Genomic DNA, 18,781 nt, shown 5'->3' with positions numbered 1-18,781 from the left:
CTTGAAAGCGTTGAGCTGAGATCCACCAAAAGGGTCAATCCAATAGACCGGAGTTTGAAGAGGGATTCTTCTTAAGGAGGGTCTGCCCTACTGAATGCTGGGTTGAACCAGAGTGCAAAGGAATGGTTTGACTTATAGGGTCACAGAAGTTTCGGAAAGAGGATAGCAACACGTTTGATGATCAGAAGTAGGATTTACTCCCTAGCTTGTTCAACGGTTGGGCTATTTATCGATAATTCAATCTAGTACCAATCGGTTTAAAAATTTGACTAGTGTCACCTCTTTTCAGTTTCGGGGTGATGTGCATTTGAACCATCATAAAAATTAGTCTAATTAATGATATAGGGAAGGAATAACTCCTTACCGTTGAAGTTCAACCTCCCCCATCAGTGTCCATGTCACAGAGAACTTTGAGGACCAATTCAATAAGCACCCGATGTTGTAGTGGGACATTAGTTGAGGAGAGTCTTGCTCACAGTACTACTAAATGCTGGCTTGAGCCAAGGGGTGCTATTATGTTGGAGTGGGGTCAACTAATTTTCCTTGCGTACATTTTTCCTTGGAGTGCACTAAAAGGTGTGGGACAATCAGTTCTTCCGAACAGTTTTGCTTCTATTCAAAGAATTGGTCTTAATTACGGAGCCCTTCTGAGTACAAGGAAGACATGGTGGACACAGAATATGTTTACATACCTCGTGGGCCAGATATTCCTGGAGAGACAACCCGTGAAGTAAACCAAGACGAAGTTTAATTTTTGTCATATTTTTAACTCTGGGTTTTTTTATCTAATAAGTTTCTTAACTTTTAGCTTGTGGAATTTTATCACGGGTCATTTAAATTAGTTTTTTATCTAGACAACCTGAACGGGTACAAACAGATAAAAGCGACAGGTGCAATTTTCTTTTCTAAAATTTAAAAGTAAATAAATGAGAAGGAGAAACGAACATTTACGAAACGGATACGATAGAACATGGCGACAAATGTCTTTTATTGATTAGGTTTTCCGGCTATAAAGCATTTCCGACATTAAAACATAAAATTTCCAGTCGAGCTTTAGGAAAAAGATTATGAAAACCAAATTGAAACATAAACATGTGAAAGAAAACAATAAAATGAAAAACAACAACCGCATAGCATTACCTAAAATATCTAGCTCTCAAAGAAAGTTTTATTCATTTGTGATCGCACTGAATAATAAAGAAATGGTAACACAAAATGGTAACGGCAAAATATACAAAACTCTATGAAACACCTTTTTTACATAGAAGGAACCATCTCATTTTACAAATCTCTCCAACTTTCTTGCTTGTTTTCCTTCGCCAAAAAGCAAGTCTTTGTTCGCCAGGAAGTTTGCTCCTTTGCAAGCAGCTGCTCTGCGACACATTTGAGCACAGGTCAATGTAGAGTCAACCTTTTCACCTTGAAGAGCATTTTCATTGTCAAAAAAACCGTTTTCTTCTATGCGCAAGAACATGCCCTGATCTTCTTTGGCGGATATCTTTGGTGTTACCGAAAAAGCCCTTATGAGAGCAAATATGTCCCAAGCAAAGATCTGCAAGAAAGGAAATTAAAATGATATAATGACATAACGGAGAACAATCAAAGGAAGAGAACTCTGTTGGATTATTACTTAATATATTGCAACAATTTGAAGAGACGTCACTTACAAATTTTAAAGCCATCATCGATGAGAAAAGTAACATTGGGAGCTGTAACATATTGCGTGACATGCCCTAATTTGTCAAACCCGTATTCAGAGATTCCCGGATGTTGGAAAAGGTTGTTCTTCCGGCCATTAAAGATAGCTTGTCGTTTACCACAAGGTCTCTCCCTTTTTGTCTGTTGAGTGCTCTTAGGCATATTGATACAGGAGCACATCTTTACTCCTCATGATTTTATCGAGTTTTGTTTCTCAAACAAAAACAAACGTAATGCATTCGAGTACAATCTAAAAGGATTTTATGCTCTGTTTTATTTGTTAATACTTATCATTCATTCGGGGATCGGACAAGGTATGGGTGTGCGAGTTTTTTTGGAAATGAGACTGAGTGTTCAGATGTTCAGAATGCGTGATTCAAAACCTTGAAGTAAAGATCAGCTTTAATTTGCCTTTTTTAAGGAATGAGTTAGAGAAAACAATCATAAAAGGCAAAAACACCTGTAATGATATCCAGAAATCTAACGAGAATTTATTTGGTCAGGTAGCTGTACTCAATTGCCAAAAAAACCCAAAGTGGTTTTGGAAAGCTCCTGAAATATATCAATTACGGTTTATAAATGTAGAATAAGTAAAAGCAAACACTATGGTCTTAACATGAAATACAAGTTGTTTTTATTAGCATTTCGAAGGTAGTTAGCCTAGAAGGCAAACTAAGTTTCAACATATAGTAGAAAAGAAATTGAAGTGTCTTGGAAAGGTATGCACCCTTTAGAACCAAGTGGTATACCGTTTTGAAACTTTGTTACTGGGAAAATATGTTTTTACTATTAAGTAATGCTCGTTACTAAACCCGTTATTTTGCGCCTTAAATATATATAAAGCTGTGACGTCAATTATTTAATGTGGTGATTGATCCAAGCTTCCTTAAGTGAACCTTATTTATTAATTTCATTCTAAAAATTGCTCTAGCTGATTGCAATTAACTAACTTAGTGGCTGGCACGAGTTTTGTAAGCAATATCGGTAAAGGGAGTTATTATTAAAAACATCAAGAACTTAAATTTTGTTGTACAAAAACAAAGAAGAAAAAGGCATACAAAAACAAATTTTAAAAAAATTACGAAGTCTCTGTAATAGTGACTAGCACCTCATTAAGTCAGAGTTTTGTGAAGTGATTTTAATTCTCTAAAACTCCATTGGAAAGCAAAATTCTGAAGAATAATTCCCTGACTTCACATGATGAGTATAACTGTTGCTTTGCTTGTTCTTATCTTGCAAGAGTGAATCAAGCTTCAGCCTCCAAAATCTGGTCCTAAATTCTCCCTTCTGGTGGGGTTTTTCTCAGTAAACACGACAGAGGAATTTAGAATTCTATCAGTATAAGACCCTCTAGGTTCTCCAGATGATTCTCGCCACACTTTTTCAAGGTAATGTAATGATTTTGTGCAGATAAGTTAACTAGCTCTGGGAGATATGTGTGTAAAGGTTTGTTATTGTCTGTCTGCTACTCGGCTCGAATAAAAATGTTACCGTTTGGATCAAGAACGTTTTTCTTTTGGTTGAGCCTATTTCTTTCACAAGGATCATGGGTAAGCCAATTTTTGCCTGTGTAACTATTGAAATAATAAAAGGTGCCGTTCCAGCGCCCACTCGAATAGAACATTGGTCCATAGTTGGTGCTTGGTAAAACTTGGAAGGCGCCGAAGATGATTTACTAGGGTCTGCCACGTAATGCACGTATTTGGTGATCGTACAGTTGACGTTACCTTTCTGCAAATCAACCAAGCTGCCAGTTACCGGATGACACACTAGCCAGTTGTTTATGCTGCTCTTGATGAGGATCTGTCTGCCGAGTTGTTTCCAGAGTCTGAAGATTTGTCTGTTTCATTTAACGGAGGAGTTGTGGAGATACGAACATTCACCTTATTCGTAACCGGCCAATTTGCTATTAGACTGATCGCATTTGAATCATCTCTAAAATGACTGTCGTTAGTAAAGGAATAGCTCCATACTAGTGTCCAGCCCCCGCCATTAGTATCCATGTCACAGTAAGCCTTAAAAGCGTTGACCTGGGATCCACCATCAGGATCAATCCAATAAACACTCGAGGACGTCCTTGGAAATTGTTTGAGGAGAGTATGGCGTGAGGTTACTGTTAGGTAAGTGCTGGTCAGAACCAGGGGGTGGAGAAGTGTTTTACTTTACCATCATATAGTTTAAAATTAGAAAAACAATTTCATCATTAAAAGTGAGTCTAGCAAAGTATCCTCTATGTGTGCTTTAGCCCTGTAACGGAAGTTGGAGCTGGCGACCTAAATTTAGTTATGAGCATCAAACAAGGAACCAATATTAAACGCAAATTAGTGTAAACGACCGATCGAATCTATTAGGTAGATTTGGTGAGCTGAATCAAAAAGTATGTGGAGTTGTTATTTAATGAAATTATCTTTATCTTTATCGCTATCAAAAAATCTCCCTCACACTGTAGCTAGGAAAGAGAATTAGGGCCATTCCGCACCGGCGAAAAAGTTGTTTAATTTGACAAATTTTCTATCATCATAAACATTTTACAAGTGCAGACTGGAGGTGAAATCCTTTGGCTGGTCCTATGAATAGATCGGACGCTGACAAAATTTGACGGCCTTAAAATTTTTAAAACGGATGCAACAGATGAAACAAAAATTTGTCATTTTATTTTAACTTGTTTGCATTTCGCCGCGAAGAAGGTAAAAAGTTATGGGTTTTCCAGAAAGTTTGCACTTCTGCACGAAGCTTGTCTCGCACACAAAGCCTAACAGGAAAGCAAATAATCAGTTTTTCCAGACCAAAAGAGGCTTTTTTCGCTGTAGCTGAAAAAAGTGGTTTTTTTTATTTGAAAGAGAACGCCAATATCGGATCCTTCAGTTGTCTTTGCCGCCAAGAACAAGACGAATGCAAATAGATACTCGACTTGCCGAGAGGGAATCTTAACACAAACTTATAAATAGTATATGTATGGAACATATAAATTACCTACATATAGACAAAATAGTCAGACAAGACAGAAAGGTAGACAAATTTTAACTCACCCTTTTATTTCAATGGAAAACACCGCGCGACACACTCAGACCTTTCTCAATAAGTTTGCACCGGTAGTACAAATTGTAATATTATTGACTTCCTGATCTTCATCTGAAATTCCATTTTTCTATTTGAGTATAATAATACAGCTTGGACATTTTGTTTTCTTAGCAATACTTTTCCAATACTTTATTTTAATGAAAACACCAGTAATATATAGTAATATATGTTTGGTAGTGTTTTAAAGTTCGAACAATCATTTTTCACTTTGTTGGGCTCGACTCTCGATGTCACCGTTTGCATCAACATCAGCTCTTTATTTTAACACTACATACCCCACAGACATTTTTTCTACCCTTATGCAGCTAACAACACTGTCATACAGTCTTACAAAAGATAATAGCAATGTATAGGTTAGTTTACCTTAATAACTATATCGCATTTAAAATACTAAAGAGAAGGAATTTCCACTTCTGTTTAAAATTCCTTCGTATCATGTGATCTGGAAGCAATGTAATTTTAACTTTCGACTTGTTCTTGCACTGATGACACACAATCCTTTTTAAAATCGAGTTTGATATTAGTTTAGTAACCATTTTTAATAAGTATGGGGCTTCGCTGCGCGCTGCGAGCTCCGCCACAGGATGGCTAAGAAATAAAAGGTGCGAACAATGACTAGCACTAACAAACAATATACTAAGTTCCGAAGAACTAAAATCATGTTCAAGGTAATTCGAGCCCTTTACAGCTTCTCCTCAAGTCTCAGGTTATGGGGAATCGTCGGTAAACAAACAAAGCAATCTTGGGTTACTTTCGGCACCCATTGAAAATTGCTCTAAAAACAGAATCCAGTTAGATAATCAGTTGATTTTACATGATCAACGTAGCCAACACTTCCCTTGTGCTCGTCTAACCCTACAATATGTTTAAAACGTCAGCTTCATGATTAGGTGCGAGATTCTTCCTTTTCGAAGCTCTAAGCATATGAGGATTTGGTGCAACATAAAATTAGACAACTGATCATTTCATCGATTGTTATCACTTGGGTAATGTATTCATATTTACAAAGTAAGTAATCGGCCTTTGGACGTTCTGTGTGTGAGAATTAATTTGTTACAGTCTGCCTTGGCTATAAGCCTCGAATGAAAATATTACCATGTGGATTTACAACATTTCTCATTTTTTTGGGCGAATTTGTTCCGGAAGGATCATGGGTAGGCCAGTGGTCCATGGTAGAGCCATCAAAATAGTAGTACACGGTGTTCCACGACTTACTCAAGGAGAAAAGTGGTCCATAGCTTTTGGGCAACCTGTTTGGAAGAAAAAGGGAAGGAACCAACGTGTTACTCGGATCATCCGGCACCTGTTTAATCATCGTACAGTTGACGTCACCCTCCTACCAATCAACCAAGCTGCCACCTCCCAGATGACACAACAGCCAGTTGTTTATGTTGCTCTTGATGAGAAATTGCCTGCCGAGTTGTTTCCAGAGTGAGAAGTTTATGGCGTTGTAGTTTGTTTCATTCAAAGGAGGAGTTGTGGAGACAGGAACATCCACTCTTGGAATCACCGGCCAATTTGGCCTCGGAGTGATCGCATTCGAGTGATGGTTAAAATGACTGTAATTAGTAAAGGAATAGCTCCATACTAGTGTCCAGCCACCTGCCTCGGTCTTCATATCACAGTAAGCCTTGAAAGCGTTGGTCTGAGATCCACCGATAGGATCAATCCAATAAACACCAGAGTCTGAAGTAGGATTCTTCCTGAGGAGGGTCTGGCACGAGTGTCCTACTGAATGTTGGGTTGAACCAGAGTGCGAAGGAATGGTTTGACCTATTGGGTCACAAGGTTTTGAAAAAATGGAGAACACGTTTTTAAATGATTAAAACTGGATTTCACAAAGATTTCTGTATTAAAGACCAGTTCTCTGTTTCTAACTCGTTATCTAATCTTTATTCCCTAACTTGCTCATCAACCTGACAATTCAATGATATTTTAGACAAGTTTTACTCAGTTTTAACATTTTTTATTTTTGCCAACTTTATATTACGATGTCACAATTTTGATATTTCAAAACCATGCAATGCCTAACTCCCGTTTTTTTGCGTTGTGTTTGTCTGCGGTATGAAAGTTAAATAGCTGCTTCAACTTTTCATTTATCATTTGACCCCTAAGAATGACTGGCATCTATTTTTTCATCGCAAAATCAACCCTGAATTAGAATCACGAGAATAGAGCAAATGATCATCAACTAACGAAGCTCTTGATAGATAAACAAATTCTCCTTGTCAGGACCTTAAGAAATGTATAGAGACTGGTATGGAGAATATGCATACTAACGATAGGCTATAAGGGGCTAAATATGGCAGTTTAAATCAGTCTCCTAGTTACCAATCTCAACACTAATCTTCCGCTCTCACCTTTGGGTAAGCTGGTTATTCCTGGGAGGTAAACCTGCATTGGAGTCAAACAATACATATCAGTTAATACCCATACCTTATGCCTGCATACGAAGTTCTTGAACGCTCATGCTTTGGATGATAAGCTTGATTTTGAAATGAACTTCTGGTAATGGTCTTGTCGTCTCCATTTTTTAACCAAACGGGGAAAGAAGCGGTGGTGTTAAGTCGGTGGGGTTTATAACAAGATAATTTTATTTCATCGACTGATAATGTAAATTGGCCAACATTGAGTTTCTAAAGCTGAAGTAGGGTCATGGCTCGAGACGTCAGGTCTAATATCTCTTGAAGGCGGCAAATAAACATTATCAACTCAGTTGATAGAACCAGAATACCTTTTTTTAAGACTTATCTCCATTGATTATGCTGCTCTTCATGAATATTCATGCATTTCAATACTTTCCCTTTTTTTATTACTTCGGCGCGCTATGAATTAAACGCTCTGGTCTTTTTTGTAGTCTTCTTGAACTGAAATTATATTTGTTAGGGTTTTTGTTTTTTTGAAATGATAGTAACAGTAATCAGTTTTGCTGTGCAAACTCTTCCCTCTGATGGGAAAGATCGAGCAACGGTTTGCCGGGTCGTAATAATGCTAAAATGATCGCAAGTTGCCATCCGAAAACTATAACATGTAAAACAATATACATGTAAAATACCTTTTTTAAATAGAAAGAACCAGCTTTCTCTAAAAGCCGACCAGCTGCTGAACTTAATATTTCGTCGCGAAGAAGATAACAAAGTCCAGCTTTTTCCAGAAAGTTTGCACTTCTGCAGGAAGCTTCCCTCACACACAAAAAAGAACAGGAAAGCAGAGAATCCGTTTTAGACCAAAAAAGGCTTTCTTCTCCATAGCTGAAAAATTTGTTTTCTTTGATTTGAAAGAAAACACCATTTTCGGCTCCTTCAGCTGTCTTTCCCGCTAAGAACAAGACGAATACAAATCGGTACTCGACTTGAAGTAACATCTGTCAAGAGAATCTTGAGACAAAATCAGGTATAGTCAGTAAACGTATGAAACATATAACTTACCTGCCTATAGACCAAATAGTCAAACAAGACAGAAAGATCAGAAAGGAAGAGAAATTTAAACCAACCCTTTTCTGTTGATGGAAAAACACCGCCCGACACACAGAAACCTTTGTGAACAGATCTGTATCAACAATATTAAATGTGAATTTAATGATTCCGTGATCTTCGCGTGATAGTCAATTTTTCTATTTGGATATAGCAATACAGCTTTGACATTGTGTTTTCTTAACAACACGTTTCCAATTACTCCACAACTTCATTTTGACATTTTAAATGAAATGCACAAGTCCTGCAGGTTTATAATGCAATTATCATGACTTCTAGGTAAACAGAATATGGAAATACCGGAAGGCTAATAGAAGTTCTTTTATGTAACAGTGAAGAAATAAAAAATTTGAAATGCAAAGTTAAAAAGAGAAAAAAAAGGAAATTGGTAAGAGACAAAATTGAAACCGAACATGAAAACACAGTCTTTTGTATGAAACACCTGGCAAAGTGGAGTTACTTTCTGTTACGAAAAATTGTCTAAGTAAAGCCCAGAACATTCTAATAGAGCATTCTAGAATCCTAAGTCATCTAGACGTGACCTTCTAGTAAAGAGAACATTCTGGAACGTTCTATTACTTACGTGATTGTTCAAATTTAGAAACCGTGTTAATCTACTAAATTTAGTTCGTTAGAGAAGTTTCTAGATCCTTATACTTTATGTATATAAGAGCGACAGTTCCATCGAACAGAGAGAGAGATTTGCGAGGAAGCTTAGTGAAGTCAAGTGCGTGGAAATAAAACAGTTTGTTGTTGTTACCGACGATCCTGAGTTTTGTCTAGAAACAACCCTGTTTTACATCGACACTCGTAACACTTTCCTGAATGGAAATGAAAAAAGTAAGGCTTGCATAATTCAGCGAGAGAATTGGATCAATTACAAGTTTGATGATGATGCATATTGTTGGCTACCGTTATAAAACGTACTAAAAGGGCAGGCTAAATGTACAGATACCAAATAGTGCCGAGAATTTGCTAGAAAAGTGAAAGGATCCCTCCCTGTGATTTTTAATGATTTCTATTTTGCTTTTCATTCTGCTTTTTTTTCTTCATGTCTTTTGTTATTTTTGCCTTTATTCGTTTTTACTTAATAAAGTAGAAACAATTACATTGCAAAAATTTATAAAAATTAGATGTACAGTCCGAAAAACAAGGATTTTCCCTCAGGGAACAGCAGCAAGTATATTGATTAAATAGTAACGTTTTGTCAGAATATTCGCGGAGGGGAGTCAAGCGGTAATTTTGTGATATGAGAAAAAACCTCAGGTTCGTCAATGAATGATTTGAATATGAGAAAACGAGAATCTGTGGTGACCTGACTTAAAGATCGCGATCAACCCCTATAACGAAAAGGTTCACGTTATTGACAAGACAAGCCAACGTTTTATTCACATAAATAAATTTAATCAAATTGCAATAGTTATTAATTTGACAGTGTTTTCAAGAGAATGTACTGCAACATATCATCAATGGCAAATACCTTTGTTAAATATATAGAACCATCTCGCTGGTAAAGATGCCCAGCTGCTGAACTTGTTTGCATTTCGCCGCGAAGAAGGTGACAAAGTCTTTGGTTTTCTAGAAAGTTTGCTCTTCTGCAAGAAGTTTCCCGCCCACACAAAGCAGAACAGGAAAGCAAAGAGTCAGTTTTGCCAGACCAAACGAGACTTTCCTCACTGAAACCGAAAAAGCTGTTTTCTTTGATTTGGAAGAAAACGCCATGTTCGGATCCTTCAGTTGTCGTCTTTGCCAAGAAAAAGACGAAAGCAAATCGGTACACGACTTGAAATAGCATCTGTCAAGAGAATCTTACGACAAATTTTTTTTATTTAGTAAACATATGAAAATACAAATTGCCTACTTGTTGAGAAAATGGCAGAAAAATCAGAAAGGCAGAGAATATTTACTTACGCTTTTCGTTTATGAAAAACGCCGCGCGACGGTCAGAAACCTTTCTGAATAGATCTGCATCGTTAGTGTTAATTGTAAATTTGCTGATTCTGTGATCTTCGTCTGAAAGTGTATTTCTCTCTTTGAGTGGTGCAATATAGCTTTGACATTTTGCTTTCTAACAATAAATTTTCAATTACTCCCAACTCTATTATGACCTTGCAGTCCTGCAGGTTTTTAATGCAATCATCATAACGTCTAGACAAACAGAATATGGAAACACCGAAAAGACTATAATGTGCTATTTCACCTAAAAAAGAGAAAACCATTAAATCTAGAGTAAAAATTCTATCCTGTTAGATATCTGGCATTGATTGATAATCGATTTTTTAAGTGCAAACTGTAAGAATGAAAAGCTTAATTTCTGTCCGGCTAAAATCACCATCAGATCTCGTAAACATTTAAGACGGATGGAACAGCCTCATCTCAGAGGAAGACATTTTGAATTTTAAGTCAAATTCGGCCGAATATACTCGCAGAAATAATGTTTTTACAACTCGGAACTTCGTTTACTATGTTAAAATATATTCAAATATCATCGGCTATTCATTGAGCAATCCTTTCACTCTAATGTTTTCCTTTAAATTTATTTGTTGCATTTATTAAATTTAGTAATATGTATTTGATGACTTTTTCAAGCTCGAACTAAAATGTCTCTCACATATCTTTTTAACCGCTTTGATTCTTTAAATTCGCTTTGTGTGCCGGTGTCAGATGAGTAATGTTTACTTCCCTTGGGTGTTCTATGTTCTCTCGATTGTGTCATTAGGCCTTTTGGTGCAGAAAACAAGTCAGTTTGGACTCGTGATACAGCAACTCGTCGTAGCTGCTTAATACGCTGGATGAAGAAGAACCTACATACCCTTTGTAAGGCCCGAAATGATCACCAAACCATGTTGGGCAATGCAAACTCTATTAGGTCAAATGTAGAGGTGCTCCCTACCCCTCCCCCATCAAGCCTACAGCTGTCGAGTAGGGCAAATTCTATTAGGTCAAATGTAGAGGTGCTCCCCACCCCTCCCCATCAAGTCTCCAGCTGTTGAATAGTCTGAGGTTTACAAGGCAAATTATAGTTCTAAACATGTTTAATGGAGTGATTGTGTAATAGATATCCTGTGCAGATTAACATCAATTTTAACGTTTGAGTTCAAACTGTAATGTCTTTTAGAAAGCTGTCTGTTGTGTTGCGTTACACATTTTTTTTTATTGCGTTACCAATTGGCGCATGTTTTTTATGGAGTGTTCAGCAAAATAGGAGATCTCGCTCGTGCTCATCTCATAAGAGCGAATCAAGCATGAACCTTCAGCTTCCAAAATCTGATCCGAAATTCTTCTTTCTGGTAGCAATGCTTTTAGACTGGGAAAAAAGTTGGAGGAGTTAAGAGTTCGATCAGAATAACACGATCTAGCTAATACGTTGATTAATTTTCGTCACTTGTTTGCCAGGTAATGCAACGATTTTTCCGGGTAAAATGTGAAAATGTTACCATGTGGATCAACAACATTTGTCTTTTGGTTGGGCTTATTTCTTCCCTGAGGATCATGGGTAGGCCAATGCATCCCCGTGTAACCGTCAAAATAGTAATAAAAGCTTTTCGGCAGCCCACTCAAAGAGAGCAGCGGTCCATACCCATTTTGCGGGTGCGGTGAAAACTTGGAAGGGACCACCTTGTGACTAGGGTCAGTCACGTGTTTGATGATCGCACAGTTGACATCACCTTCCTGCCAATCAACCAAACTGCCATTTCCCGGATGACAAACCAGCCAGTTGTTTATGTTGCTCTTGATGAGGAACTGTCTGCCGAGTTGTTTCCAGAGTCTGAAGTTCATGGCGTTGTAGTCTGTTTCATTTAATGGAGGAGTTGTGGAGATAGGAACATCTACTTCAGATCTCACCCGCCAATTTGGCCTCGGAGTGATCGCATTCGATTTACTGTTAAAATGACTGTAATTAGTAAAGGAATAGCTCCATACTAGTGTCCAGCCTCCTCCCTCGGTCTTCATATCACAGTAAGCCTTGAAAGCGTTGGTCTGATATCCACCGATAGGATCAATCCAATAAACACCAGAGTCTGAAGTAGGATTCTTCCTGAGGAGGGTCTTGCACGAGTGTCCCACTGAATGTTGAGTTGAACCAGAGTGCGAAGGAATAGTTTGACCTATTGGGTCACAAGGTTTTGAAAAAATGGAGAACACGTTTTTTAATGATTAAAACTGGATTTCTGTATTGAAGGCCAGTTCTCTGTTTCCAACTCATCATCTAATCCTTATTCCCTAAGGTGCTCATCGACCCGATAATTCAACGATATTTTAGACAAGCTTTACTCAGTTTTAACATTTTATGATTTTTCCAACTTTATATTACGATGTCACAATTTTGATATTTCAAAACCATGCAATGCCTAACTCCCGTTTTTTTTTCTTGCGTCTTGTTTGTCTGTGGTATGAAAGTTAGTTAGCTAATTTCAACATTTCATTAATCATTTGACCCCTAAGAGTGACTGGCATCTAATTTTTCATTAGAAAATCACCCTGAATCAGAATCCCGAAAATAAAGGAAATGATCACCAACTAACGAAGCTCTTGGTTGACGAACAAATTCTCTTTGTCAGTACCTTAGGAAATGTGTAGAGAACAGTATGCCTGTAGAATATGCACACTAACGATAGGCTGTAGAGAGTTAAATATAACAGTTTAAATCTGTCTCCCAGTTACCAATATCAACACTAATCTTACGCTCTCACCTTGGGTTAAAGCGGTTATTCCTGGGAGGTCAACCTGCATTGGAGTCAAACAATACATATCAGTTAATACCCATACCTCGTGCATGCATGCGTATGCGCATGCATACGAAGTTCTTGAAAGCTCATTAGTCAGTAATTTTTGTGCTCTCAGTTGTTGGTGGCTTCAGCTTATAACTGAATAATTTATGTGCTATGTTTGATAAGCTTGATTTTGAAGTGAATTCTGGTAACTGGTCTTTGTCGTCTCCATTTTTTAACCAAAGGGGGTAATTTTTGAAAGAAGCGGTGGTGTTAAGACGGTGGGGTTTAGAACAAGATAATTTGGTTTATCGACCGATAATGTAAATTGGCCAACATTGAGTTTTTAAAGCTGAGGGATGGCCATGGCTCGAGACGTCAGCTCTAAAATCTCTTGAAGGCGGCCAATGAACATCATTAACTCAGTTAATAAAACCAAAATACCTTTTTTTAAAGCGTATCTCCATTGATTATGTTGCTCTTTATGAATATTCATGCATTTTCATACTTTCCCTTTTTTATTACTTCGGCGCGCTATGAATTAAACGCTCTGGTCTTTTTCGTAGTTTTGTTTTAACTGAAATTAAATTTGTCACAGTTTTTGTCTCTTGAAATGATAGTAACAGTAATCAGTTTTGCTGTGAAAAGTCTTCCCTCTGATGAGAAAGACCGAGCAACGGTTTGCTGGGTCGTGATAATGCTAAAATGATCGCAAGTTGTCATCCGAAAACTATAACATGTAAAAAAAAATCAACGTGAAATACCTTTTTTAAATAGAAAGAGCCATCTCGCTCTAAAAGCCGCCCAGTTGCTGAACGTGTTTGCATTTTTTCGTCGCGAAGAAGATAACAAAGTCCAGCTTTTTCCAGAAAGTTTGCACTTCTGCAAGAGGCTTGCCTCATACACAAAACAGAACAGGAAAGCAAAGAACCCGTCCCAGACCACAAAAGGCTTTCTTCTCCAAAGCTGAAAAATTTATTTTCTTTGATTTGAAAGAAAACACTATTTCCGGCTCCTTCTGCTGTCTTTGCCGCTAAGAACAAGACGAATGCAAATCGGTACTCGACTTGAAGTAACATCTGTCAAGAGAATCTTGAGACAAAATCAGGTATAGTTAGTAAACGTCTGAAACATATAAATTACCTGCCTATAGACAAAATAGTCAAACAAGACAGAAAAATCAGAAAGCTACAGAAATTTTAACCCACCCTTTTCTCTTGATGGAAAAACACCGCACGACACACAGAAACCTTTGTGAACAGATCTGTATCGTTAATATAAATTATAAATTTAATGATTCCGTGATCTTCGCGTGATAGTCAATTTTTCTATTTGGATATAGTAATACAGCTTTGACATTTTGTTTTCTTAACAACACGTTTCCAATTACTCCACAACTCTATTTTGACATTTTAAATGAAATGCACAAGTCCTGCAGGTTTATAATGCAATAATCATGACTTTTAGGTAAATAGAATATGGAAATACCGGAAGGCTGAAAAAAGTTCTTTTATGTAACAATGAAGAAATCAAAAATTCGAAATGCAAAGTTAAAAAAAAAGAAAAAAGGAAATTGGTAAGAGACAAAATTAAAACTGAACATGAAAACACAGCCTTTTGTATGAAAAACCTGGCAAAGAGGAGTTACTTTCCTGAATGGAAATAAACCATAAAATAAAAAGTAAGGCTTGCATAATTCGGCGAAAGAATTGGATCAATTACAAGTTTGATGATGACGCATATTGTTGGCTACCGTTATAAAACGTGCTAAAAGGGCAGGCTAAATATACTAAATACTGCCGAGAATTTGCTACAAAAGTGAAAGAACCCCTCCCTGTGATTTTTAATGATTTCTATTTTGATTTTCGTTCTGCCTTTTTTTCTTGATGTCTTTTGTTTGTTTTTGCTTTTATTCGTTCGTTTTTACTTAATAAAGTAGAAACAAAAACATCGCAAAAATTTATAAAAATTAGATATACAGTCCGAAAAACAAGGCTTTTCTCTCAGGGAAGAGCAGCAAGTATATTGATTAAATAGTAACGTTCTGTCAGAATATTTGCGGAGGAGAGTCAAGTAATTTTGTGATATGAGAAAAAATCATAGGTTCGTCAATGAATGATTTGGATATGAGGAGGCGAGAATCTGTGGTGACCTGACTTAAAGTTCGCGATAACGAAAAGGTTCGCGTTATTGACAATACAAGACAACGTTTTATCCACATAAATCAATTTAATCAAATTATGATAATTATTTTATTTGACAGTATTTTCAAGAGAATGTACTATCTTGGTACTGCAGCTGATTTATTAAAATAGTTGGGCATTCTCTGTGTCTTTACCAGCTGTTTTAGCAAGAAAAACTAATCAAGTAATATGAATTTGTTTTACTTGAATTTTCCTTTTGACTGTTTTGTATACCCTTCCCTGAGTAAATGTGCTATAAGAAATATACGGATAACGGGAACCGGTGCTCATTACAGAGCAACTAACTTTCATAGACTAATTTAACAAATGAAATGCTCTCTGATCATGGACAAGCCAGTTACACCCTGTGGAACCGTTAACCCGCCATTGTTCCAAAGTAGCCATATACGGTCATTGTTAGTCTTAAAACAAAGCTGCTCAACTTTAGTCCGATCCGCTTTTCTTGATACGAAAATAATAGTACGGGTTGACGGCTTAGAAAATCGGTCCACAGCTTACTATCCGTTCAAAAAATAAAGATGCCGGTGTATCTTTCCACGTGTCAGTCACGTGCTTGATGACATGACAGCTGATGTCATCTTCCCTCCAATCAGCCAAGCTGCCAGTTCTCGGATGCAATGATTTTAAGAATTCAATCACCTCTGAAAGATCTATGTGTGGTTTTATTACTATGTCTTTGCCACTCGGCTCGAATAAAAATGTTACCGTGTGGATCAACAACATTTTTCTTTTGGTTTGGCTCTGTTCTTCCCATAGGATCATGGGTAGACCAATGCTTCCCTGTGTAACCGTCAAAATAGTAATAAAAGCTATGCGAGCGTTCAGTCAAATAGGACAGTGGTCCGATTCTGTTGGTGCAGTGAAAACTTGGAGAAGATCACCAAGTGACTAAGGACATATATATATATATATATATATATATAATTTGCACAATGGAGAATGTGCTTCCGTTTTCAACGCTTTATTCAAGACCCGACGCGTTTCGGCATTTGCCTTCCTCAGGGGCCTTAACATGCAATTGTTACAGAGTCGTAATTGGTTAATTGTGTGACGTAGTACAGTGCATGTTGCTTAATTAAATGCTGAGTAAAATCTCTCGTAAACAATTAGTGTTTCTAATTGGTTAACAGTTTTAAAACCTTTATAACGTATGTTATAAACAATTTATGTACCTAAAACTTTATAAAGGTTTTCGCGTAAAAGCTTTATCCAGTTCTTTTGTTTAGTCCATATGGCTGAAAGGAGTTTAATGTTCTTTGCCAAAAAATCTCTCTTTCTCTAAGGACTTCTTTCTTTTTGTCAGTCTCTAAATGATCTTTTCGGATTTGCTCTATAATGGTTATGGTAACATTATTGTTAAAGTCGTGAGTTCGTTTGTTATGTAAAAAGTGTTCCGTGAGTTCGCAGCTACTCACTCCCTTTTTAATATGGTTTCTGTGATTGTTTAACCGCAGGTTAAATGCAGTTTCGCTTTTGCCAATGTATTGAAGTTTGCAAATGTTGCACTCGATTATGTAAATGATCCATGACGATTGGCAGTCCACTGTATGAAATATGGTATAGGTCTTGTTGTTATTGGGACTGGTGAAAGTTGTGGTCTGGTTGATCTTTTTACACCAACTACACTTCGTTCTTTCACATGCTCTACATCCCTTTGGTATCAAATTCTGAGGTGTTTCATTTACAAATCTTGAACGAACAAGTCTGTCTCGTAGACTTTTCGGTCGTCGGTAGGCTACTAAAGGTGGCTTGTTGAAGATGAGTGATAATCTTTCTTTGGATTTGAGAAAGTTCCAATTTCGTTTACCTTTGTGCTCTAGTTGCCTATATTAATAAGAATTTGTGGCTTTCACCTTGGGGTGAGTCGGTTCTTTCTGGGAGTTCGACCTGTATTGGAGTTAAACAATGCATACTATAATGATTAATAAATGTGCTCATATTTATCGGTGGCCTGCACCTCCAAGGGAACATTTTATGTGCCTCTGGATACAAAACTTGATGTTACAACAAACTTCTGTTTGTCAATATTTGCCGCTAAGAACAAAGACCAATGCAAATCGGTACTCGACTTGAAATAACATCTGTCAAGAGAATTTCACGACAAATTCTTTTCTTTAGTAAACGTGTGAAACATATAAATTGCCTTCTTGTTGAGAAAATTGTAAAACAATCCAGAAAGGGAATTTTAATTCGCCCTTTTTTTTTAATGGCAAAGCACCGCGCAACTTGTCATCAGTGGCAAATACCTTTGTTAAATATATAGAACCATCTCGCTGGTAAAGATGCCCAGCTGCTGAACTTGTTTGCATTTCGCCGCGAAGAAGGTGACAAAGTCTTTGGTTTTCTAAAAAGTTTGCTCGTCTGCAAGAAGTTTCCCGCCAACTCAAAACAGAGCAGGAAAGCAAAGAGTCAGCTTTTCCAGACCAAACAAGACTTTCCTCACTGAAACCGAAAAAGCTGTTTTCTTTGATTTGGAAGTAAACGCCATGTTCGGATCCTTCAGTTGTCGTCTTTGTCAAGAACAAGACGAAAGCAATTCCATACACGACTTGAAATAACATCTGTCAAGAGAATCTTACGAAAAATATTTTTATTTAGTAAACGTATGAAACATAAAAATTGCCTACTTGTTGAGAAAAGGGTAAAAATTTCAGGAAGGTAAGGAATATTTACTTACGCTTTTCGTTTATGAAAAACACCGCACGACTGTCAGAAACCTTTCTGAATAGATCTGCATCGTTAGTATTAATTGTAAATGTGCTGATTCTGTAATCTTCGTCTGAAAGTGTATTTTTCTGTTTGAGTAGCGCAATATAGCTTTGACATTTTGTTTTCTAACAATACATTTTCAATTACTCCACAACTCTATTATGACATTTAAATGAAAATCGCAAGTCCTGCAGGTTTTTAATGCAATCGTCATAACGTCTAGACAAACAGAAAGAGGAATCACTGAAAAGGCTACAATGTGCTATTTCATCTAAAAAAAAGAAGAAAACTATTTAATCTAGATTAAAAGTTCTATTCTATTAGATATCTGGCATGGAATAACTGGTTTTGTGAGTGCAAACTGTAAGAATGAAAAACTTAATTTCTGTCCGGCTAAAACAGAGTCGCCATCAGACCTCGTAAACATTTAAGACAGATGGAACAGCCTCGTCCCAGAGATAGACATTTTGAAGATTTAAGTCAAATTTACTGAGTATATTCGCAGAAATAATGCTTTTAAAACTCGAAATTTCGTTTAGAATATTGAAATATATTCAAATATCATCGGCTATTCAGTAAGCAGTCCTTTCAATCTGATGTTTCCTTTAAATTTGTATGTTGCATTTATTAAATTTAGTAATATATATGTAATGACTTTTTCAAGCTCGAACTAAATTGTCTCTCACGCATCTTTTTAACCTTTGATTCCTTAAATCCGCTTTGTGTGCCGGTGAGAAGATGAGTAATGTTTACTTACCTTTTTGTTCTATGTTCTCGCGATTTTATCAGTAGGCAGAAAACAAGTCAGTTTAGACTCGTGATACAGCAACTCGTTCTAGCTGCTTAAGACGCTGGATGAGGAACCTACATACCCTTTGGTTCATACCCTTTGTGAGGCCCAAAA

The 18,781-nt window shown here is 36.9% G+C and overlaps 3 protein-coding genes across 3 annotated transcripts; all 3 read right to left on the bottom strand.

Moving 5' to 3' along the window:
* Positions 1–5,590: 5,590 nt before the first annotated feature.
* On the bottom strand, positions 5,591–8,294 carry LOC136277030 (uncharacterized). Its single transcript, XM_066158641.1, has 4 exons — positions 8,273–8,294; positions 7,835–8,156; positions 7,140–7,173; positions 5,591–6,552 (listed from the first exon to the last, which is right to left on the bottom strand). The coding sequence occupies exons 2-4, from the start codon at positions 8,141–8,143 to the stop codon at positions 6,116–6,118; spliced, it is 780 nt and encodes a 259-aa protein (XP_066014738.1). The 5' UTR covers positions 8,144–8,156; positions 8,273–8,294; the 3' UTR covers positions 5,591–6,115.
* A 3,339-nt stretch (positions 8,295–11,633) lies between these two features.
* LOC136277031 (intelectin-like) lies at positions 11,634–13,854 on the bottom strand. Its single transcript, XM_066158642.1, has 3 exons — positions 13,729–13,854; positions 12,947–12,980; positions 11,634–12,361 (listed from the first exon to the last, which is right to left on the bottom strand). Exons 1-3 carry the CDS (start codon positions 13,789–13,791, stop codon positions 11,634–11,636), a joined length of 825 nt encoding a protein of 274 aa, XP_066014739.1. The 5' UTR covers positions 13,792–13,854.
* Positions 13,855–16,373: 2,519 nt separating this feature from the next.
* LOC136284098 (uncharacterized) lies at positions 16,374–17,656 on the bottom strand. The gene is made up of 2 exons (XM_066173912.1): positions 17,598–17,656; positions 16,374–16,992 (listed from the first exon to the last, which is right to left on the bottom strand). The coding sequence occupies exons 1-2, from the start codon at positions 17,654–17,656 to the stop codon at positions 16,374–16,376; spliced, it is 678 nt and encodes a 225-aa protein (XP_066030009.1).
* Positions 17,657–18,781: the final 1,125 nt, after the last annotated feature.

This window comes from Pocillopora verrucosa, chromosome 11 (assembly GCF_036669915.1).
Source record: "Pocillopora verrucosa isolate sample1 chromosome 11, ASM3666991v2, whole genome shotgun sequence".
Classification (NCBI taxonomy): Eukaryota; Metazoa; Cnidaria; class Anthozoa; order Scleractinia; family Pocilloporidae; genus Pocillopora; species Pocillopora verrucosa.
This window is presented reverse-complemented; position numbering and strand designations above follow the sequence as displayed.

Bases quoted from the DNA above. Each gene is read 5' to 3' on its own strand.
- LOC136277030 (XM_066158641.1), bottom strand. From the start codon at position 8,143: ATGTTACTTCAAGTCGAGTACCGATTTGTATTCGTCTTGTTCTTAGCG. The intron at 7,174-7,834 runs GTATTTTACATG...ACTCCAATGCAG, and splicing joins GTTCTTTCTATTTAAAAAAG to GTTTACCTCCCAGGAATAAC. The intron at 6,553-7,139 runs GTGAGAGCGGAA...GTGACCCAATAG, and splicing joins AATAACCAGCTTACCCAAAG to GTCAAACCATTCCTTCGCAC.
- LOC136277031 (XM_066158642.1), bottom strand. From the start codon at position 13,791: ATGCAAACACGTTCAGCAACTGGGCGGCTTTTAGAGCGAGATGGCTCT. The intron at 12,981-13,728 runs GTATTTCACGTT...ACTCCAATGCAG, and splicing joins GCTCTTTCTATTTAAAAAAG to GTTGACCTCCCAGGAATAAC. The intron at 12,362-12,946 runs GTGAGAGCGTAA...GTGACCCAATAG, and splicing joins AATAACCGCTTTAACCCAAG to GTCAAACTATTCCTTCGCAC.
- LOC136284098 (XM_066173912.1), bottom strand. From the start codon at position 17,656: ATGGCGTTTACTTCCAAATCAAAGAAAACAGCTTTTTCGGTTTCAGTG. The intron at 16,993-17,597 runs GTTTGGTCTGGA...TTATTAATATAG, and splicing joins GTTTCAGTGAGGAAAGTCTT to GCAACTAGAGCACAAAGGTA.